The sequence below is a fragment of the Sapajus apella genome, unplaced genomic scaffold, assembly GCF_009761245.1.
Source record: "Sapajus apella isolate SASKATOON/1434 unplaced genomic scaffold, GSC_monkey_1.0 scaffold135, whole genome shotgun sequence".
Lineage (NCBI taxonomy): Eukaryota > Metazoa > Chordata > Mammalia > Primates > Cebidae > Sapajus > Sapajus apella.
The window spans coordinates 1,971,227-1,994,684 of NW_022437075.1; the positions used below are offsets into that span (position 1 = coordinate 1,971,227).

At 40.8% G+C, this 23,458-nt stretch overlaps 1 protein-coding gene across 4 annotated transcripts; it reads right to left on the reverse strand.

Annotated features, from left to right (window-relative positions):
- Positions 1-7,367: 7,367 nt before the first annotated feature.
- Positions 7,368-23,212, reverse strand: ZNF470 (zinc finger protein 470). 4 transcript variants are annotated; one of them, XM_032263365.1, is made up of 6 exons: positions 21,342-23,212; positions 20,528-20,666; positions 18,718-18,809; positions 14,539-14,665; positions 14,326-14,421; positions 7,368-12,384 (listed from the first exon to the last, which is right to left on the reverse strand). In XM_032263365.1, the coding sequence occupies exons 3-6, from the start codon at positions 18,775-18,777 to the stop codon at positions 10,514-10,516; spliced, it is 2,154 nt and encodes a 717-aa protein (XP_032119256.1). In that variant the 5' UTR covers positions 18,778-18,809; positions 20,528-20,666; positions 21,342-23,212; the 3' UTR covers positions 7,368-10,513. The 4 variants fall into 4 exon arrangements, with proteins under 4 accessions (XP_032119256.1, XP_032119255.1, XP_032119254.1 ...); XM_032263364.1 differs by lacking the exon at positions 21,342-23,212 and having other exon boundaries at positions 20,628-20,761; XM_032263363.1 differs by lacking the exon at positions 21,342-23,212 and having other exon boundaries at positions 20,528-20,761.
- Positions 23,213-23,458: the final 246 nt, after the last annotated feature.

The following is a 23,458-nucleotide window of genomic DNA, read 5'->3' on the forward strand; positions in this document are numbered from 1 at the left end:
TGTGTGTGTGTGTGTGTGTGTGTGTGTGTGTGTGTGTGTGTGTGTGTTTTAATCTGTCCATCTCCCATTCAGTAGGCTGCTTCTTCCCACTGTTGTTTTCTTATTACAGGATTTTGTGTGACCATAACTCTTCATTTCTCTAGAATAAATGCTCAGGAATGTAATTACTAGGTCATATAGTATGTTTAGCTTTTTCTTAAGAAACTGTCAAACTGTTTTTCAGAGTGACTATACCATTTTACATTCCTACAGCAATTTATGAGATACTCGGTTTTTCCAAATCCTAGCCAGATACCCAGGAGTGTGACTGCCAGATCATATGGCAAGAGTATGTTTAGCTTTGTAAGAAATCACCAAACTGTTTTCCAGACTGCATTCCCCCCAGCAATGAATGAGAACTGCTGTCCACAACCTCACCACCATTTGGTATTGAAAGTGCTTTTTGGATTTTAGTCATTCTATAGGTGTGTAGTCATATCTTGTTATTGTTTGAATTTGCAATTCCCTGATGACATATGATGATAATATGATGGTAAGCATCTTTTCCTATGCTTATTTACCAACTGTATATCCTCTTTGCTGGTTTTTGTTAGATCTTTTGCCCACTTTTGAAGTGAGTTTTCTTATTGTTGAGTTTTTATGAGTTCTTTGTATATTTTGTATGTAAGTCCTTTAGCAGCTATGTATTTTGAAAATATTTCCTCCCAATGGTGATTTGTCTTTTAAGTCTAACAGTATTTTTCACAGAGCAGTTTTTTGTTTGCTTTTTGAGACATAGTCTCTCTATGTCTCTCAGGCTGACGTGCAGTGGTATGATCTCAGCTCACTGCAACCTCCGTTTCCTGGGTTTAGGCATTCTTTTCCCTCAGCCTCTGAGTAGCTGGGATTACAGGTGCCTACCACCACACCCAGCTAATTTTTTGTATTTTTAGTAGAGACAGGGTTTCACCATGTTGGCCAGGTTGGTCCCAATCTCCTGGCCTCAGATGATCCACCCGCCTTGGTTTCCCAAAGTTCTGTGATTACAGGCATGAGCCATCAGGCTCAGCCTACACAGCAGTTTTTAATTTTAATGAACAGCTTATAAGTTTTTTCTTTCATGGATTGTGCTTTTATTTTTATTATTGTGGATTGTGCTTTTCAACCTTGTATTTAAAAACTCATTGCTAAAATGAAGGTCACCTAGATTTTCTCCTGTTACTTTCTAAGAGTTTTATAATTTTACATTTTTACATTTAAGTCTATGATCCATTTTAAGTTAATTTTGTGTAAAATGTCTGTGTCTGTTTTTTTGCATTCGGATATCCCATTGTTCCAGCACCGTTTTTTGAAAAGACTGTTCTTTCTCCATTAGTTGCCTTTGCTTCTTTGACAAAGATCAGCTGACTACATTGATGTAGGTCTATTTCTGGGGTCTCTATTCTGTTCCATTGCTCCATCTCTACTCTTTAGGCAATACTACACTGTCTCAATTACAATAGCTCTGTCTTGAAGTTGGGTAGTATCAGCTCTCCAACTCTTCTTCTTTAGTATTGGGTTCGCTATTCTGAGTACTTTTGTCTTTTCATATGAACTTTATAATCAATTTCTCAAGATCCACAAAATAACTTGCTGTGATTTTAGGTGGGATTGGTTGAGTCTACAGATTACTTAGGAAGAACTGACATCTGAACAATACCAAGTCATCCTACCCATGAACATGGAATATCTCTCAATTTATTAAGCTCTTCTTTGATTTCCAAGGACTGTGGATCTTAAGTTTCCCTTCTGGGTTCAGTCACCATCCTGACCTCCCCCAGTGGCTTCCAGTGAGATTTTTCCTCTTTCTTCCCCAAAAAGAGGAACTGGACAGTATGGGGGCAGGCCTCGTTCTCCAGCACAGAGATGCCACTGAGCTGCTGCTGTGGCCTCTGCTTTATGTATGTATGGGTGTGTAAATGATCCCAAGGGAGGCACAGGAGGGAGGGGTTGTTGGGGCCCCAGGTTGTTGGCCTTTGGAACCAACCACAGCTATTACTCCCCAGGTGTTTCTTCCAGAGTGCCTGGCTCAGGATCCACGACTCCAGCTGTGAGTGCAGAAGTTCAGTGTGGGCACGGGGGGGCCTGTGTGTCCTGGTGCCCTGTGCCTCTGCCCATCTCCAGAATGTCCTGTCTGATGGTTTTCCAGCTCGGGAGTACTGAGTCCATGATGAGAACCATTTTTATTTGAATGATCCAGTGGCCACAAATGACCCTTCCCACAAAATATAGTAAGAAACCCAGAGTCCATTTGTCTCCCTGGGGTACCCCAAGACCTAGAGCTGCTCCTGAGCATCAGAGATGCCCACATGGGGGATACAGGGAGTTGCTACGTTCAGATGGAGAAAGGACCTACTGTCAGATATCGTCACTGAATTAACAGGCTCTCAGTGCATGTGCCAGATACAGAATTGGTTCTAGGGAGGGCATGAGGGATGGAGTGTGGGCCCCCTACTCCATAAGCTGAGCTGGAATGGGACCCTCTCACCTCTCCCAGTGAGTGGGCAGAAGCAGGCTCAGATTTGAAAAGGTGGCAGTCTCAGGGGATCCCCTGGATCTCTGAGTCCTCGTCTCTGCCCCTCTCTCCTCCTGCCTCTGAGCCAGTAGCTGAATGTCCACGCTCCAGAAATCCCGGAACTTGGACATCCAAGGATGGTCGTCCTTTTTCCCAGGTCTGTGAGGGGGGTTCAGTCTCTACCTCCTCCTGGATGGGGGCTGGCCTGGCCTCCCTGGGCCCCACAACTCCCTAGAGATCAATGTTTATCCTCAACCCAGAGCCTCCAGACCATGGCACCAACCTCCCATGCCAGGTGAGCCTCCTCTGGGACTAGTGTGACCTCAGAGAGCCTTTAACTCAGCATTTCCTAAGAGTCCTTGAGCACGCTGTTGGGGACCTTGGGGAGACTTGTTGGGGATTCCTGGAGACAGAAGCCAGGGTCCCTACCAGGACAGCAGGTGGTGGTGACTTGAAGGTGGCTGTCAACTCTCCTGGGCCCTGGAGCTCAGCACTCAGTGGGTTCCCATTAGGCCTCCCAAGGCTGGAGTATGAGGGGCTGGAGGCTGACCTCTGGGTTTTGTGGATTAGGCAGAGGACAGGACTGCAACCTTCACTCAGCAGCCTCACCTCCTTTTCCCTCACCTCCTTTGCCCAAGGTGGTCTCCCTCCTTGACCCTGTGGGCTGGTAGGAGGTCCAGCTGCTGGTCATCACCTGCTCAGAGGGCAGGACTCCTCCTCAGCAATGCCTCTGGATATTCCCTACCAGGGAAGCAGACCCTTTACTGCCCCAGGACTCTCTTTCCAGAACCTGGAACTGGGGCCTGTCTTCCTGGATCCAGCAATGAAGTGCCCCTCTAATTTAAGAGTTGTATGACCTCTCAGAGATGAGGTCCTTGAGGAGCACATTAGGCCATTCTTGCATTGCTATAAAGAAATACCTGAGACTGGGTAATTTGTAAGGAAAAGGGGTTTAATTGGCTTACAGTTCTGCAGGCTGTACAGGAAACATGGCATTGGCATTTGACTTCTGGGGAGGCCTCAGGAAGCTTACAATCATGGCAAAAGCTGAAAGGGGAGCCACACATCACATGGCAAAAACACACGAGCAAGAGAGAAGGGGGGGAACATGCTACACATTTTTAAATGACCTAATCTCACAAGAACTCTCTTATTATCGAGAAGACACACCATGCCATGAGGGAACTGTCCCATGATCCAAACACCTCCAACCAGGCCCCATCTCCAGCACTGGAGATGACAATCCAACATGAGATTTTGGGCAGGGACAAATATCCAAACTATTTCAAGAGGTGGAGACCATGAGCCCAGGGCAAGAGTCCAGCTGGTACTTACCTTTCCCCACTCTCAGCATGCATTCTCTCGTTTTCATGCTTTTTCTTCTTTTCAATTAAGATTCTATTTTTTTTTTTCACTTTGTGGAAGTCTGAGACAATTGGCAACTTTTTGTGCCTTTAGCTATTATAAAATATTCAAAACTTGTGTTGCTTCATCTTGAGTCTTGTTCTTAACACTCCTGTTCTTCTTGTTCAACTTACTGATGTGACATTTTCAGGATATCTAAATCACTGTTCCCCAAAGAAGGAAGTAGTCAGAGAGTAGATTGTAAAAATACATAGTTACAACTGAGAAGTTCACATAATTAATTTTACAGATTCTCCCCTGGCAAATAAAACCCTTATATCTGTCTGTTTTGCCTGTTTTCAAGTTAGTATGTGCATTCTAAATTATTTTGATTTTAAAAATTTTAACATTCATTTAGTCCATTTATGTCTATTTTGAGGCACATTTTGACTCTTATGATCATATATTTCCTCTAAAATTATTCAGATTTAATTAAAGCCTTTTTCCTCTTCTGAAAACATTTTATTTAAAACCACAATATGCTATTAATTAAAAACTGAGGAATTCATTTGAGTTACTCTAAATCATGTGTAACTCAGACTATCCTGTGTAGGAACTATATTAATAGTGTTTAATCACAAGAACAGCAGCCCTTACTGCCCTTATGAACACTGTTCCTTAATGTTCCATGAGGTACATGCATTCTGAGTTCCAGCCTCGTTGGATACAAGGAGCACAATAAACACGTCAGTGTGAAGGCCACATTGGGTGAGTGATGGAAATTTTTCCTACTGTGATCTAGAAATGTCAATTCCTTCAACTTACCAGATGGCTCCTGTGTCACCTCCTGGCCAGCTTCCTGTAAAAGTCAAGGCTTGTCCTTCTGGGGTAAACAGGTAGAGACATTGTTCAGTTATTGCCAAGACTTCTCTAGTAAGAAATGGAAACTTGTCTGCCTACAATTTAAACTGAGAAGTGTGATAAAGTTGGCAACCTAACTTTATGTTTCCCAAAGGACAGTGATATGGTTTGGCTGTGTGCCTACCCAAACCTCAACTTGAATTGTATCTCCCAGAATTCCCATGTGTTGTGGGAGGGACCCAGGGGGAGGTACCTGAATCATGAGGGCTGGTCTTTCCCATGCTATTCTTGTGATAGTGAATAAGTGTCATGAGATCTGATGGGGCTATCAAGGGTTTCCACTTTTGCTTCTTTCACATTTTCTCTTGTCCCTACCATGTAAAAAGTGCTTTTTGCCTCCCGCAATTCTGAGATCTCCCCAGCCATGTGAAACTGTAAGTCCAATTAAACCTCTTTTTCTTGCAAGTCCTGGATGTCTTTATCAGCAGCATGAAAACAGACTAATACGGTAAATTGGTACCAGTAGAGTGGGGCGTTGCTGATAAGATACCCGAAAATGTGGAAGAGACTTTGCATATCTTGAGCTTCAAGCCTCTTAAACCTTCCCTGAGAAAATTTCTGTTTGGCTTGATGTTAATTTCTACTTATGTGAGAGCCAAAGAACTCAGAGTCCATTTGTGGTAACAGAATCAGTCTACGATGGTTAATTAAAATCATACTATGATTTTTTTGGAATTACATCGAATGTATAGATCAATGTGTGTGTGCTTCTTTTTAATAGGGAAAACAAATCTTTCAGTGGGAACAAAGGAATACATGGCTAGTTCCTATATGCAAGGTCTTTTATTAGAACAAAATTAAGATGGAATAAATATGTGTGCACACGTTGCAGGATTTTTACCCCATTATTCTCATGATTCATCTGCCTTCATTTCCACAAAACAAGACACCACATTTCCAGCTGTCATTGGAGAGCGAGAACACTGGGAGGGCTCTTTCACCTACAGGGATGCGGTTATCCACCCCAGCATTCCTTGCCCTCTGTCTGGCCCTTCCAGGGGGCAACTGATTGTGGTTTTGATATGCATTACCCTAATGACTAATGATGTTGAGCATTTTTTCATGTGCTTGTTGTTCATTCATATATTTTCTTTGGAGAAATGTCTATTCAAGCCTTTTGCCTATTTTAAATTGGGCTATTTGTCTTGTTATTGTTAAGCTGCAATTCTGGATTCCTGTCCTTTACAGATAAATGATTTGCAAATATCTTCTATCATTTTGTGAATTTATTGTTTCATTTTCTTAATGGTGTTTTATGAAGCATAGATTGTTTTTGAGGCAATGTCTTGCTCTGTCACCCAGCATTCCTTGCCCTCTGGTCCTTCCAGGGGTCAATTCATTGTGGTTTTGATATTCATTTCCCTAGTGACTAATGATGTTGAGCATCTTTTCATAGACTGGGTGGCTTAAACAACCAACATTTATTTTCTCACAGTTCTGGAGACTAAAAGTCCAAGATCAAGGTGCTGGCAGGGCTGGTTCCTGGTGAGATCTCTCCTCCTGGCTTGCAGATGGCAGCATTCTTACTGTGTCCTTACATGGCATTTCCTCTGTGCACATGTGGAGAGAGACAGAGCTCTGGTGTCTCTTCCTCTTACAAGGACACTAGTCCTATAGGATTAGGCCTAGCTTAACCTTAGTTTCTTAAAGGCCTTATATCCAAATACAGTCACTTTGAGGTTTAGGACTTCAACAAGTAAATTTGGTGATGGTGGTGGTGGGAACACAATTCAGAACTGAATTCACAGTTCAGTTCACAGTGACTATTGTGAATAAAGTATGAAATTTAACCAGCATTCCACTTTAGCAGTGCATAAAAATGTCTCTAAATAGTCTCTGAATTTTGAGCCATCTTAATCCCTATGACTTCAAACAGTGTAAGGCATCTTTCAACAATAACACATGAAATCCCTTAGTTGAATTTTTTGCCTTAATGCTAGAAGTTCAACGGCTAAACTTTAAATTATTAAAAGCAGTTAGATACCAGTATTCGATATACCTTTTGGAGTCAGCATTCTCCATCCTCTTTAAATTGTCATTATCCAGAACCCTGGACCTCTATTCATCCCAGGTGACTACAATTAACAATAATCAGGTGTTTGCTCATTGTACACCATGAGTTGCTTTACAGGCTAAAAAATAAGTCTTATTTGCCCCATCTCATCCAAAAAGCAACTCCCAATACATAATTTTCCAAAGATTCTAATGCCTATTATCCACTCTTCATACCAAATTCTGTATGATTATTTCTTTAATTGCAAGCAACTGACCAACCGGAGGCAAAAATCAAGTGCTGGAAAGATAATGGGTAGTCTGAGGTATTACAGTCTTAGAAAGTACAAAAACTGAGTGATTCCAAAAGAATAACTGTATCCATTTTTAGAGAGTTGTCATTGGATGACACAGACCCAAATGCCTTTTGAAATTCAGAGACGATTATATTGGCCACATCCATCAGAACCATATGATAGGGTATGGCCAGTTACTCAAAGGAAAGGATGAGATGGTGCAGCCAAAAGGAAGAGGAAGAGGCAAGTGAAGCTGGGCAGACAAAAACAGATGCTTACTCTAATATATATTTTTATTTTTGATATTACGAGTCTATACTACAATACAGGTCTATAATTTTTCATTTAGTATAGCACAGCTATCTTTCTATGACTATACACATTTATATTTTTTCAACAGCTGCATAATTCCGATTGAATGGATATATACCATAATTAATTTATTCATTACCCTGATGGGAACTTAGGTTAATAGTTTACCATTAATTTTTTTTGCCACTAATACATTTATCTATCTTTGTATATGTTGGTTTCCAAGGAATATTAATTCAAAGGGTATATACAAAAAGCAATAGATATAGAATCAACAATGGAATTGCCTTGTTTACACATATTCACCAATACTGGATGTTATCAATTGATTAGTCTTTTGGGGAAAAAGTATATAATCACTTTAATTTGCATTTCCTTGGTTTCTAGTGATATTGGATAATTTTCATTAACTGCTTTTATTTCATCTTTTGTGAATGGACCATTAGTTTTGTCCATTTTTCTAAGTTGCAGAGTGTTATTGGTTTGTAATAGTACTTTGAATATCATGAATTAGGGTTCTTTGTTATATTTGTTGCAAACATTTTGTGTCAGTCTCTCATTCATCTGACTGTGATGTTTTCTACCATATAAAAATCGAATGTCAGCTTTGGGGTTATGCATTAATGCCTAAAGTCTATTTGAAACCAAGGGTACAGAAATATTATTCTGTTTTTCATGTACATTAATTTTACATTTAGACCTTTAATCTCTTAGGCCTTTGTTAGTGTGAAAGGTACAGATCTGTATAGATCTGTTTTTGTAGTGAGCTAAGTTTCCCAATGACATCTGATCAAACCACCTTTTCCCCACTACAATGAAAAATACTTTTCATTTTATATGAGGGGAGTCTGAAAGCTCCACATTCTCTCATGAGACTACCCATCCCCTAGCCACTATGCTTCTATCAGCAGAAGTAAAGAGGGAGCCCCAAGTTCCATTTTCTAGCAATCATGTACTCTGGATGAGAGCTTTCCTCACATGGCATTGTATACTGCCACGGGAAGCAGTTAAGAGCAAACCCAAGAGCTCTGGGTGCTTCAGTTTGAAAAAAAAAGTACTCTTCCAGGGATAAACATTACTACAAAAGGACATGGAATTCCTCTTTGAGGTGATGAAAATGTTCTAAAATTGACCATGGTGATGGTTGCACAACTCTGTGAATGAACTAAAAGCTGTAAGTTGTACACTTTAAGTGGAGCTTTGGGGCTCCCTCTTCACTTCTGCTGATGGATACAGAGAGGATACGACATGGGTGTTCTTCTGCAGAATTGCTTAGTATGTGAATTATTTCTCAATAAAGCTATCACTCAAAAAATATCCTTCCAACAGCCTCTAAATCAACATTTATATGAGTGAACATAACTGCCACAATCTCTGCTAAACCATCAATCCTCCTTTCCTCCAACACTCAAAGCATCATATCATCTGCCTTGAGATTATGATGACTGTTTTCATTATGCCTTTTGTGTCTCACAGTTACCTTTAGTTCTTCCCTCATCCTCTGTCTCTAACCCACATATTCTGGGGATAGTAAGGTGCCTGATCCAGCACTTCCTAGCTTCTTTTTTAGACCATTTCTCTTTATGGGACATACTATGTATTTATCACAAGGCATGTATTTAATTTTTTCTTTTCTACTAGATCTGTAAGAGCAAATATTTTTGTCCATTTTGTGCCTTGTTGTATCCCCCAGCACCTAAAACAGTGTGTGACACATTAGCAAATGTTCAATTAGTATTAGTACTACATTCCCAGTGTAAACTACATTCCTTGCTAAAATCAAAATTCTACAGATGATCCAAATTAGCTTCTCAACTAAAAAATATATTGGAGATTTTTATTGGAATCTGTCATTTTTATTTGAATATCCATGAATTTACAAATTTAACTTAGAAATATCTTTATCAGATTTTCTATACAGAGACATGTCCAGCCTTCCTATTTTTTAATATTTTGAAAATAAGTTTAAATTGTAACATCTACATTCAGAAGCTAATTGCAGTGTACATATTTTTATGTTTTGGCATGTCCTGTCAATCTCAAGGATGAAGATGGAAAGTTTGCATTTTATTTTATGCTAGGACTATTTAAACACCACAGAAATTGCCTGTGGTACTTTTACAAAAGTGAAAGTATTTACCCTTTTAGTTTGTTTCATGGCTATTAATCTATTCAAGTTTTTTGGCTTGACTTTTAATACTACTCCCCAGGTTAGTGGTTAGTTCTACATTTCTGCATTCTACCAAATGCTTTTGTTCTTTTTAAATTTTTCTTCCAGCCTGGCTCTGCTGCCCAGGCTTGAATTGCAGCTGTGTGATCATGACTCACTGCAGCCTCTGCCTCCTGGCTCCAGTGATCCTCCTGTCTCAGCCTCCCGAGTAGCTAGGACTACAGGTGTGTACTATTATGCCAGGCTAATTTTTGTGTTTTTTTGTAGAGATAAGATTTCACCATGTCACTCAGGCTGATCTCAAACTCCTGAGCTCAAGCTATCTGCCTGCCTTGGCCTCCCAAAGTGCTGGGGTTATAGGCATGAGCCACCACGCCCAGCAAAAAGCTTTTGTTCTAATTGGCTGATTCTCTCTTCTCAGTATCAGGTCAAGTGAGAGTTCCTCATCAACAATGTCACAGAGGGAGTGATAAGCTACCATGTTACCTTGTGTACCATACATCTTTAAATTCTGAGTTTGTTCATCTCCTTCTCTCTACCAGGAAAGTACAGTCTTCTGTCTGCTCTAAAATCTTAGTCTTGACTTACTGGTTTGGTTTACTTGTGGCTTAATATGATAGTTTGTAAGGAAACCTTTACCTTATGGCTAGCAATTATTTGGCACTAACTATATGCCAAATAGTGTGTACTAAACCCTTGAAATGGATTAGTTAATATATTTTTCAAATCAAGTGTTTTAAATGAGAAGGTAACATAAATATGTATTTTTATTTTTCAAAGATTAGGCTGCCTACAATGTTAAACATGTACTTGATAGGAGCAAAAAGGGCAAGAGTTACAGTATTGCAGAAATCCAGATGAGATGGTTGCACCTTGGACTATGATGATGTGACATGTGCTGGAAAAAAAAGCAGATGGATTCTAGAGGCATTTACAAGATTGAATCTATAGGACTTGGTGGTATGGGAGGGCAGAGGAGAGAATAACTGATAACTCTCCAGTATGAATTCGCTGATGATGTGCAAGGTGTACACTCTGCCTGAAGGCTTTTCCACATTCTTTACACTCATAGGGCCTTTCTCCAGTATGAATTCTCTTATGTAGTGTAAGATGGGCAACCTGGCTGAAGGCTTTGCTACATTCTTTACACTCATAAGGTTTCTCTCCTGTATGAATTCTCTGATGTAGAGTAAGGGATTTACGATGGCTAAAGGCTTTCCCACAAACATTACATTCATAAGGTTTCTCACCAGTATGACATCTCTGATGACAAATCAGGGATGCCCTCTGTCTGAATGCCTTCCCACATTCAAGACATTCATATGGTCTTTTGCCAGTGTGGAGTCTCTGATGCTGAACAAGATATGAGCCATCACTAAAGGCCTTCCCACATTCGATACATTCGTAAGGCTTCTCACCAGTATGAACTCTCTGGTGCTGAACAAGGTGTGCAATCTGACTGAAGGCCTTACCACATTCCTTACATTCATAAGGTTTCTCCCCAGTGTGTATTTTCTGATGTTGTACAAGGTGTGCATTCTGGCTGAAGGTTTTGCTGCATTCCTTACATTCATAAGGTTTCTCTCCAGTATGAATTCTCTGATGATGAGCAAGATGCGTGCTCTGCCGGAAAGCTTTCCCACATTCTTTACATTCATAGGGTTTCTCTCCAGTATGAACTCTTTGATGAAGAGTAAGAGACCCACGATGGCTGAAGGCTTTCTCACAGATATTGCATTCATAAGGTTTCTCTCCTGTATGAATTCTCTGATGTACTGTCAGAGATGAGCCATGGCTAAAAGCCTTCCCACACACATTACATTTATAAGGTCTCTCTCCAGTATGAATTCTCTTATGCTGAATAAGCCCTATGTGATCAGTGAAAGCCTTTCCACAATCAATGCAGTCAAAGGGTTTCTCTCCAGTATGATAATATCGCCGATGACGTATAAGAGAAGCATTTTGCCTGAAAGCTTTCCCACAGTCAATACATTCATAGGGTCTTTTCCCAGTGTGAATCCTTCGATGATGAGCTAAGGATGAGCAATCACTAAAAGCCTTCCCACATTCAATACATTCATAGGGTTTTTCTCCAGTGTGAACCCTCTGATGTTGAGCAAGGTGTGCAAGCTGGCTGAATGCTTTATTACACTGCTTACACTTATAAGGTTTCTCTCCAGTATGAACTCTCCGGTGTTGAACAAGATGAGCATTCTGGCTGAAGGCTTTCCCACATTCAGTACATTCAAAGGGTTTTTCTCCTGTGTGTATTCTCTGATGTTGAGCAAGGTGGGCACTCTGGCTAAAGGCCTTTCCACATTCAATACATCCATAGGGTTTCTCTCCAGTATGAATTCTTTGGTGAAGAGTAAGGGTTGAGATTTTGCTGAACATTTTCTCACAATCATTACATTTTAAAAGTTTCTTTTCTCCACAGTCTTGCTTGTGTTTTTTCATAACTGAATGTGTTTTTAAGCTTTTCTTATCTGTATGAAAATGAAATGTTTTCTTTTCTATGGGAAACACCTGTTTTATATAAGATAAAGTATTCAGATGAAAATCTGTCCCAGATTTGTTGAAGTGGTCTCTTTTTTCAATAAGAGTATCTGTATGAGTAATGGTCTCTTGTCTAAAATGTGTCTTCTGATTTATAAGCTCCCTCTCAAACAGGTCTTCACATTTCCAGTTTTTCCCTAATGTTGAACATTCAAGGTTATAACTTGTAAATCCTTCCATTATTATTGTGGGGGGTAATTTTTCTTCATAAATATCCTGATTTGGAGATAATGACTTGGTCACCCACACATACTCCAAGTCTGAAAGATATTTAGAAAGCAAATGTCTCCTTTATTAAATGCTAAAATGGAAACTTCAAAAATGAGAATGTGGGTCACATAGTTATTGAAACCCACAAGCAGAGGTACATGTTTTATAGTTCTTATATAAGATTTAGTGATACAACCATCCTTGTACTGCTATAATAAATCCTCACTGGTCGTGGTATACTATTTTATGATTTTGAACCAATATTGGTATTTGAGGTTTGCGTCTAATTTCCCTTTTTGGTGCTATTATGGTAGATATTGGTATCATAGGATATGCTGTATTGATAAATATATTTTAAGCTCTCCTTCTATTCTCTATCCCAGAACAATTTAAACAACATTGGTGAAATTTTTCCTTAAACAACTATTTGGGAACGTAGCTTCTTTTCTTGGGGAGGCAGTTTCTATACAACATTCTACATTTCTTTGATGGTAACCTACTTGTTTAAATTTTACAGTTCCTCTTGGTATTAATTACAGTAACCTACATTTTTATACTCTCCTAGAATATCATCTATTTTTTCAAATTATTTACAGAGAGTTGAGGAAAAGAGATTCATATGATTCTTTTAAATTCTTATACATGTGGTTATTTATAATTATTTTGTCTTTGTGTTTTCTCTCATTTGTTCTTACAGTTTATATATTGCATTGGTTTTCTAATGAAGTATGTACAATACTTGATTTATTTTCACTAGAGCTACTGTTTCTAATTCATTTATTCCTACTTTTATTTTTAGAAGTATAAATCGCAACATATAACTTATCCAGGTTTTCCTTAAATTCATTTTGTTCTTTTTCTAATATTGTGAATTGGATGCTTACTGATTTTAATTATTTCTTATTTATTAATGTACATAGTTAGGACCACAAGTGACCCTTAATCCTCTTCTTGGAACTATAAGAACTGAAAGTAGGGCCAGGTGTGATGTGCAATCCTGTAGTCCTAGCTACTCAAGAAGCTGAGGTGGGAGTATTGCTTGAGCCCAAAAGTTTAACTCCAGCCTGGGTAACATAGCAAGATCCTGTCTCTAATTTCAAAAATTAAATAAAATAAAATGAAGAAGAACCAAAAGTAGGAAAAGTCTATGCTTCAGGCCACAGACTAAACCAGGACCATCTCATTTGAGGTTCTTTTTCTTGCAATATATTTGTTGTCTCTTATCCAGTTTTCTAAATCAGTGAAACAGCTACAAAGCAAGGCCAGAAATTTTTTTTTAAAACTGAATAATATGCCCTGGGCCAAAAATCCCAGTGAGTACAATGTAAGAGGGGAAATGATGAACATAGGGAAAAGAAGTAATATTCATAAGCTAATTTCTTCATCTTTCATAAGGGTATCAGAAGATAACGTTTGGAATTTCAAGCAGAAATATTCTAAAAGATTTAAAAATATATAAATACATAAAGGTAACAACTTGTAGAACTAAAAACTTTTCTAATTCAAAGCGTGGGGTGGTATAAAGAAGAGAGTGAGAAAAACAGACCTAATAAACAACAAAACAAGAATACATAACAAAAGAAATACAAAAGAGAAAAAGGCAGAGAGAAGAGCATAGGTGTAATACATGTTAACTCAATCTACTCACCTTTTAAAGAAAGGGAAATATTTAAAACCAGTTCAAAAAAACTAAACATCCATTTTTCTAAAGCATTCAGAAATGTTTGAAATCAGGGATGATGACAACACTATGGTGCTTGAGCAGAATTAGGTAAACATCAGTAAAACAAGAACTTAGACCCTGGTATGCATAAGAAATCAGTAAAGGTAAAGCAGGTATGTTACACCAGTAGGGAAGAGAATGACCATTCAAAAACTGGTGTTAGAAGAATAAGTTTCAATTTCGAAGGGAGTTTGAGAGGTGTTTTCCAACATTTTTCAGAGAGAAGAACATGTCGAGAACAGTTTATCTCTGGGTATCCTGCACTTACCTGAGCACAGGCCTCTGGTCATCTCTCCTTTGATCACCCAAGGGTCTTTCTCTTGCTCCAGTAAGGAGATCACATCTGGTTTAGAAATGCAAAGACCTGCATGTAAAAAAAGATATAAAAATTGCCTATGCTGTGGAAGACTGTGGGAAATTCTGATAACAGCATACAAGACTACTGAGTAATGGAGAGGTAGAAGGAGGAAGATACTCTTACCCACTGAAACTAGGTTCCTGTAGTTTTCTAACATCACTTTTTTGTACAAACTTCTCTGAGCAAGATTCAGCCACTCCCATTCATCTTGGGAAAAGTCTATGGCCACATCTGTGAAAGTCACTGAACCCTAAAATGACACAAATATAATCTTGCTCACTCAGTGTTCACATTCCAATGTGGCTCTAGGGTAAAAGGTTAAGCTGTCCTCACTTTGGGATTAAAAACATTGTGAATAAGTAACTGCACTAAGGGTCTAAATGATCCAGGTCAGGTAAGTTAGTGGACAACTTTTCTGCCTAGTTATACCATACAGATTAGGAAAAAGAAAAAAATGAGATATTCCTTGCTCTTCAAACATTTGCAATTCTATGGTGGTAAAAATACATTGCCAATAAGAAAATGCTGACTACATTCAAAACAGGATATAATCAAGTGCTAATGCAATGCTATTTATGTTGGGAGTTAAATCACTACTCTATATGGAAAAACTAAAGAGCTCTGGAACTGTGAAAAAAACTTTCAAGGAAGAATACTGACCTGATGAACATAATTTCAATCTCCATAATATTTGCTAAGAAATCTTAGTGTTCTTGAGATGTAAGAGGGATGCCTCAAAAATGAAAGAAAAAAAACACTTAGCTATAGTCTTTCCTTCTGATACAAAAATATATTTGTATTAGGAGAGAAGAACACATTTGAAAAGTTGTTTGTTTGTTTACTTATCTATTTAGCTAGCAGAGATGGGGGCCTCACTATTTGCCCAGGCTGATCTCAAACTCCTGGCCTCTTATAATCCTCCCACCTCAGTCTATCAAAGAGTTGGGATTAAAGGCCTGAGCCACCAAGGCCAAAAGTTGGTTTTTGATAGTCTAATGAGAAGTTATCAGGAGAAATCATGGGATGTGAGCACATATCAAGCAACCTGTATGTTGTTATATAAGCTCCATTTCCCAACCAACCCACAAGGTGATCCACTGGACTGTTACTGGCAGATTTTCAATTTATTTCATGACTTCACTTATATCAACATCAGAGTTTTAAATAAATACAAGTCATGAATAAATCAGAAAAAAGGTCAGATTACTCCAATGAATTCGATCTCTAGTACTAACTAGCTGGGTGAGGTTGGCCAAGTTTAACTTCCCTGTGCCTCAGTTTTCCCACCTGAAAAATGGAAATATACTACTTGCTTCATAACAGCACTGTGAAAATTAAAGAAATAGGTATAAAGTGCCTGGCACAATGTAACTGCTAATGAATTGTTGCCTGTGATAAGGATGGACAGAAGGGGAAAAATAAAGAGAAGGAATAAGAGGCCAAGAAGAATAGGTGAAACATTTAATACTTCAATAATAGTTCTTACATCTTATTTTATCTAACTGTAGTATACTAAATAGTTAAGACATGGTCTCTGAATCTAGATTACCTACATTAAAATGCCATTCTGTTTAAGCTATTAGCTTTGTTTTTAACCACTGCAGATATTTTTATAAAAGAGAACAGTCTATTGGATTTACATACAATATTTTCCATTTCTATTGCACTTCCTTCACCCGAATGCTCCAAGTCCCCTTCTGGTATAATATCTATCTGAAGAACTCCCTTTAGTGATTCTTATAGAATTCTGGCAATGAATGTTCTTAGTTTTCCTTCCTACGAGTAACTTTATTTCATCTGCATTCCTTAGGGCTATTTTCCCTGGATATAGTATCCTAGGTTGACAGCTATTTTCTTTAAGCACTTGTAAAAATGTTCATCTCTCTTCTGGCTCCATGATTTCTGCTAAGAAATCCACAGTTATTCAAATCACTGCTGTTTTATATGTTATGCATCATTTTTCAATGGCTGGTTTTTGAGATTTTTTTTCTTTGACTTTAGCTTTCAACAGTTTGATTATCAAGTAGAAGGCATCTCCTGCAGTTCTTTCTGTCCACACCATTATCCACTTCCAGGTTTTGAGTCTCTTGAAAGTAAATACACCATGGTCTGGTGGCACCTGAAATCTTGTGCTTTTTCTCCGATCTGCCTGCTACCACTTTTTTCTTCTTTCCTTTTTTTTTTTTTTTTTTTTTTTTTGAGATAGAGTCTTGTTCTGTTGCCCAGGCTGGAGTGCAGTGGTATGATCTTTGCTTATGGCAACCTCCACCACCCAGGTCAAGTGATTCTCATGCCTTAGCCTCCCAGATAGCTGGAATTACAGGTGTGCATCACCACACCTGGCTAATTTTTGTAATTTTTTTTTTTTTTTGGTAGGGACAGGGTTTCACCACGTTGGCCAGGCTGGCTGATCTTGAACTCCTAGCCTCAGGTGATCTACCCACCTCAGCCTCCCAAAGTTCTGGGATTACAGGTGTAAATCACTGTGTCTGGCCTGTCTGCTACTATTTACTTTACAGAGACCTCAGATTGCTATTCAGGCATGTTGTCCTGGTTTTATAGCAACTTTCAGTGGGAAAAAGAGTAGAGTGTGCATAGTCCATCTTAACCTTCATGACATATTCTACCACTCTTAAAATATTTTTCTCTGGCAACTGATATGAATGCTTTTGTTTAAAATGTCTAAATGCCCTAAGAAACAAGTTACCTTGGTAGTGTATGTTTTTGGCATTATACCTAAGAAAAGATGTCATGCTCTGGCTACAAGTTGTTATGCCTATTATTAAAAAAAAAAAAAATGGCCAGGCACAGTGCCTCACACCTATAATGCCAGAACTTTGGGAGGCCGAGGCAGGCAGATCACTTGAAGTCAGGAGTTTGAGACTAGCCTGGCCAACATGGTAAAACTTGGTCTCTACTAAAAATTTTTTAAAAATTAGCCAGGCATGGTGGCACATGCCTGCAATCCCAGTTACTCAGGAGGCTGAGGCAGGAAAATCATTTGAACCTGGGAGGTGGAGGCTGCAGTGAGCTAGACTGCGCTACTGCACTCTGGCCTGGGCAATAGAGTGAGACTCCATCTTGAAAAAAACAATTAACTACTCCATTTAAAAAAATTTAATTTTCTAAGTTTGTACATCAAGTTAAATACTTTCTTACAATAAGCAATTTGCTGGTGAAACTAGTTTAGCAGTTTATCTTAATCAGAACATCAACCATAGCTCTGAAGCTCCTGTTGTTGGCCAAAAAAAAAAAAAAAAATTAAAAATGTTCTAGACTAGGGTCAGTTTGAGAAACTCTAACGACAAGGAATGAAAAACGAGGAATTTAGTCAAAGAAATTAATCAGAGATGAGGGCAAAAATTCAACTACAAGGATGACTACTGCAATACTCTATTAATAGCAGATAATTGGCAACAATTTACCTATGGAACAACAAGGGCCTGATTAAACAGATTACAGTATTCATCCTAGAAAGAAAAAAGGAGGTAAAACATTCCTTGGTATTTACAATGCTCATGGCTCCGTGGTCAAATGGGGAGGACAAACCTTTGCATACTCTGGTCAGAATGCCACCAATCCTACCTGTGCCTGCACTTCCTCCATTTCATTCAAGCCGTAACTTAGGAATCATTACCTCTGTGAAGTCTCCCCAACGCTTCATGCCCTCAGGAGTGAGTATGATGGTGCAGGCTATATCCTGCTCAAGGATACCTCACCAAGGAGGCAGGAAGGAGCTAAAATACAGTAGACTTCCTCTTGCCATATTGTATGGTCTGTCACAGAGCATCACCAGTCCAGAGGAAGGGGCATCTTTTTTTCGAATTCACCCAAAGACATTATGACCTTTCCCAACTATTCCACTGTGAGTCTACTCTCTGCTTGCAGCACTTATCACACTGCATAAGTGTTTGTTGCCTTTTCATTTCTCCAACAGATTATAACCTCTCTGAGAATCAGGACTGAGACTTAGGAACTAGGCATGGAAATTTCCTCCAAACGTTGTACATCTGTCTTGTCAGATGCCTATGAAAAGATTGAGCACAAAGGAAGGACTCAGACTGGTCATTTCTTGAATGAAAAATAAAATGAGTAAAAAGAAGAGAAGAAACCTCTGAGAGAGCACTGGGCGGTGTGAGTCTATCCCTCACTCACAACCCCATCACATATCAGAAAGGAAAGAAACGGGAAATAGGCCTCAGGGTGGAACTCTTAAGCAGAAAATTTTCGGAAGAAAACAAGTATTACCAAATCCTGAAAAGCAGGACTATTTTAGTGGGGAGAGAGGGAATACTAACTCACCGGGGACATGGCTTTAAGAAGTTTAATTTCTGTCACCTCTCCCTCTTCCTGGCTCTTCATTTGGAGAAGAGCTTTACTCTGGTATTGCAGAGCTGGGGAGGAGAAAGAAGTAGTGAAAATCCAAGTAGCACTAATAGTCTAAGTTTGAAAATGCTTTCTTCCCTTCAGCTCTTTCTGTCCTCACTCACAACCCCCACTCTAACTCCCTCACCCAACAGTCCAGTTACTCCTTGGGAAACTTGAAATATACAACTGGGATTCCCCTCTGCTCTGGGTTTTCAGGATGAGCATAGTATCTCTTGATTCCCTCTCCCCATCAGCCACCAACTCATTAACAACAGATATATTAATACCAGGTGTTCTGTGTGTGTGTGTGTACATTTTTTTTTCTTTTTTTTTCTTTTTTTTTTTGAGACAGAGTTTTGCTCTTATTACCCAGGCTGGAGTGCAATGGCACGATCTCGGCTCACCGCAACCTCTGCCTCCCGGGTTCAGGCAATTCTCCTGCCTCAGCCTCCTGAGTAGCTGGGATTACAGGCATGCACCACAATGCCCAGCTAATTTTTTGTATTTTTAGTAGAGACGGGGTTTCACCATGTTGACCAGGATGGTCTCGATCTCTTGACCTCGTGATCCACCCGCCTCGGCCTCCCAAAGTGCTGGGATTACAGGCTTGAGCCGCCGCGCCCGGCCTACATTTTTTTTTCTAAGACAGGGCCTCACTCTGTTGCCCAGGCTGGAGTACAGTGATGTGATCATAGCTCACTGTATCCTCAAACTCTGGGCTCAAGTGATTCTCCATCCTAGACCTCCTTAGTAGCTAGGACTACAAGCAAGTGCCATGCCCAGCTAGCTGTTTTTGTTTGTTTTTTTTTTGTTTTTTTTTTACTTTTTATAGAGATGGAGGTTTCACTATATTGCCCAATTGCTCACTATATTGCTTTAGGTCAGGAGGTAGCAACCTCTTGGAGTTGGGTATCTGGTCAACCTCCTGGCCTCAAGCAATTCCCTGCCTTCGCTTCCCACCGCGCTGGGATTACAGGCATGAGCCACCATGTCTGTGCTGCAATATATTAATACTCTCTTTAAATCTCCACAATCTTCAAAGGGAATAGAGTATACTGTCACTGGGAAGACAAGTCTTTTTCACAAGTCACACAAGTTTGTAAATAATGAAACTCAGTCACCAACCTAGGTCTGGCTGATTCTACCACAAAAGTTATTTGTTCAGACACCAGAAAGTAAGTCCTCTGTGTAACTGGCCAGGACTTGTGAATATTCTATAAGACAAATTCCTTGGGGAATTCCATCTTCCCCAGAGAGAGGCATTCCTTTTGTCACAGCAGAGTCCATGTGACTTTCCGACAACTAAACCAAAAAATCCTCATGAGGCCCAGGATCTCATTTTGCTTTGTTAACAAACTACAGTGTTGAAGAAGTGCCTTGACTCCACTAAGCCAAGTTTCCTTAATTAGGAAGAGGACAAAGTATCTGAATTAATTCTGGCTTCTTTCATCTAAATTCTACTGCCTTCTCAGAGGATTATCATAATAATGATAAAAATGAACACTTATGACATGGCAGGGACGATACTAAGTGCTTTATATGTATGAAGTCATTTAATCCTTAAGACAGTATTGTGAGGTATATAATATTACCACCTCCATTCTATGTAAGAACTTAGAGTCATAAAGTTTAAGAAAAAAAACCCCAAACCTGCTCAGTGGAGGTTCTGGGATATAAACTTTTCAGTTTTTTAACCCTTTCAGAGTCAGTTTCATCAACTGTCAAAAGTGGCTAAGAAACCTACCTCAGGCAGTAGTTAAGGAGACTACATGACAGTCAGTAAGTAAACAGAGGGACTCTGGAGTCAGCCTGTTCTGGATCTCAATCCCGGTTCTTTCGGTTACTAGTGATTACTTATCCTCTCCATGCTTCAGTGTCTTCATCTGTAAAAAGGAGGTAAGGTAGTTCTTACTTCATAATATTGCAAAGTTTGGCGTTGATACTCCCGAAAGGTCCTAGAATTGTGCCTGGCACATAATAAACAATATGGCTAAAAATAAGAACAATATGGCTAAAAATAGCCCTTCTTTCCCATTTATCTTTTTTGGGGTGGGAGGCCAGAGGGGAAGGACAGAAGCCCAAGGAATGGGGATATATTCTGTTATTGACTAGAAGGTGATTAAACCACAGAAAGGCGGGAATGCCTCGGCATTTCTAGGTGAAGCTGTGAATCTCGCCTTCTTCCCAAGTCCCATCCTACAGTGATAGATTGGACAAGGCTCTGACGGATAAAAATCTACATATTGAGATCTTCCTTGAAGAGCAGCAGAGTACCCAGAGGTAATGTTATAAAGGGTAATATTTTCTCCGCTGGGCCCTTAGTGATATCCCAAGGACCTAAGTTGAGTATCTGGTTAGGTGCCTCGGGGCAAGTCAAGGTCCCTCCGTAAACCCAGCTCCACTCTGATGCAAGGAGACGCTCCAAATCTTTGGACTTCTGGGTCCACTAGCCTTAGAAACCAGGGACATCCTCCTCCAGCACCGGGACCCCGAAGGACAGCCCCCAAAACCTCAATGTCCACTCTCGCAGCCACATCCAAGTCATCGGTCACGCTTACCTCTGTACTCAGATCCCATGGTCTCCGCTCCTCGCTGTCCTGTGGACATGGGGCCGCGTCCTCAGTTCCGCCCCCACCAGGTGGGGCCGACAGGAAATGCTTCAGCAGAAGCCGCCCCGCCTGGGCACCTGCCTCGGGCTCTAGGGCTTTCCCACACGGGGCTCTAGGCAGTCGATACAGGAGCTGGCGGGGTAAACCTCCTCCGGGAGGGTTTCCTGCTCTCGCCCACTGAAAGTGCTTCACTCACTGCAGCACACACCGCCTTCAGCACGCTGCCGGGACGAGCACTCAGGCGCACATTCGCGGCCACGCATCGGGCGGTCACGCACTGCAGCCTAACGCCGGGCCCGATTACCGCGCGCGCTCGCTCCTCCTCAGCGCCTCACCACACGCTCACCACGTATGGGCACTCACGGCCACCAGGCCACACGCGCACGCTCACGACCGCCGCCCACGCAGCAGCCAGGACACCATCCCCGCCGCCCCGCCCGGGCCCGCTTTCTCCTCAGCACTGGACGGGACTCTCACTCGTCTGGCTTCGGGTCCTCTCCGGAAGTGAGCGTGTCCTCCACTGCAATGGCCCCTGGGAAGTGTAGTCCCGAACGGAAGTGGCGTTCAGAAATCGGGCGCCGGGTTTGCCAGAAGCGGAGCCTCTTCAAGCCTGGCGGTCACTGTCCTGTGTCCCCTTCTTGGACCTCTCCTGGACCTCCTGGTTGGGTTAGGAGTCCTCTCAGCCCGGATTCTGAGTCCGCGAAGTACAGGCCGCTTCACTGAAGCGAACCCCGGCGCCGGGTTTCTGGAAGCCGTCGCCAGGCTCCGAGTGTGCAGACGCAGCTGCCAGGCTCAGGACGCAGAGAACCGGCTTCCAGCTCGCAGGTGCGCCCCCCCGTGGGGGGTGGGGTCTCAGGCGCAGGGTGTGCAGGCGCAGTTGGACAGCACTGAAATGCAGCGAGTAAGGCGTGGCAGATACCTCAAGAGACGAAAACCATGACACACGACGGGGCTTGGGGCTCGGGAGGAGCCTACGAGATAGAAAAGTGAAGACAAAAGATATGCCTGCTTTGCACACTTGTGACTTTCTGATAGTGCACGTCTGGAGCCTGTTTTATTTCATGCCTACTAGTCACTGCTCTCTGATATAAGGTACGCCCCTCACTTCCCCCCACCCCATTTTCTCTTTGCCTCCTAGAAGGAAGGTTCCAAGAAGGCACACAGCTTCAGTCCTGTTCAGGGTTATATTCTCAGTGACTAAAACAGCACATAGTAGGTGCTTAGTTTGTTTTGCTTTTTTAAGAAATCACGAAATCTAGCATTACCAGTCTCATCATGACACAACTTGTTATGGGCTGAATGTGTCAACCCAAAATTACTATGGTGAAACTCTAACCCCTAGTGTGATGACATTAGGAGTTGGGGCTTTGGGGAGGTAATCGGACTTAGATTAGGTCATAATGGTGATGCCCTTATGATGGGGTCAGTGCACTTGTAGCAAAAGAGGAAGGAGGGGTCTCCATGTTTACACAACCACCAAGAAAAGGCCATGTGAGGACATAGCAGGATGTAAGCCATTTATTTGCAAGGGAAGAGGGCCCTCACCAAGAGCTGAATGTGCCAACAATTTGACTTCCCAGCCTCCAGAGCTGTGAAAAATAAAGTTTCTTAGTCAAGTCACTCAGTCTATGATATTTTGTTATGGCAGCCCCCGCTGACCAAGACAAAGCATCATAGATACTGGCTCACCAGAAATTAACTCACCCCCCCAGTCACAACCACTCAAGGCCATACAGTCACATCTAGACTGGACTCTCTACTCTCTACTCTGGATCCAGTTTACCTCAGATATCATAAGAAAACTAAGTCTCGCTGTGAAAATACTTTCTCTATGAAACAGCAAATGCCATCTTAGAGCTTGTAACATTTTGTGGTTATTTGAATTGGATAAAAATGATATTCTCACTTTAGCTCTGGCATATAAAGAGCTCAGAAGCCTTCATTCCCATTCTCACAACAAAATCATTCAACAAACTGAAAATCAACTTTTCTTAGATCCATCAGAGAACTAAAGATAGAAAGGAAACTGACACCACAAAATCCTAAGAAAGAAAAATACATAAAAT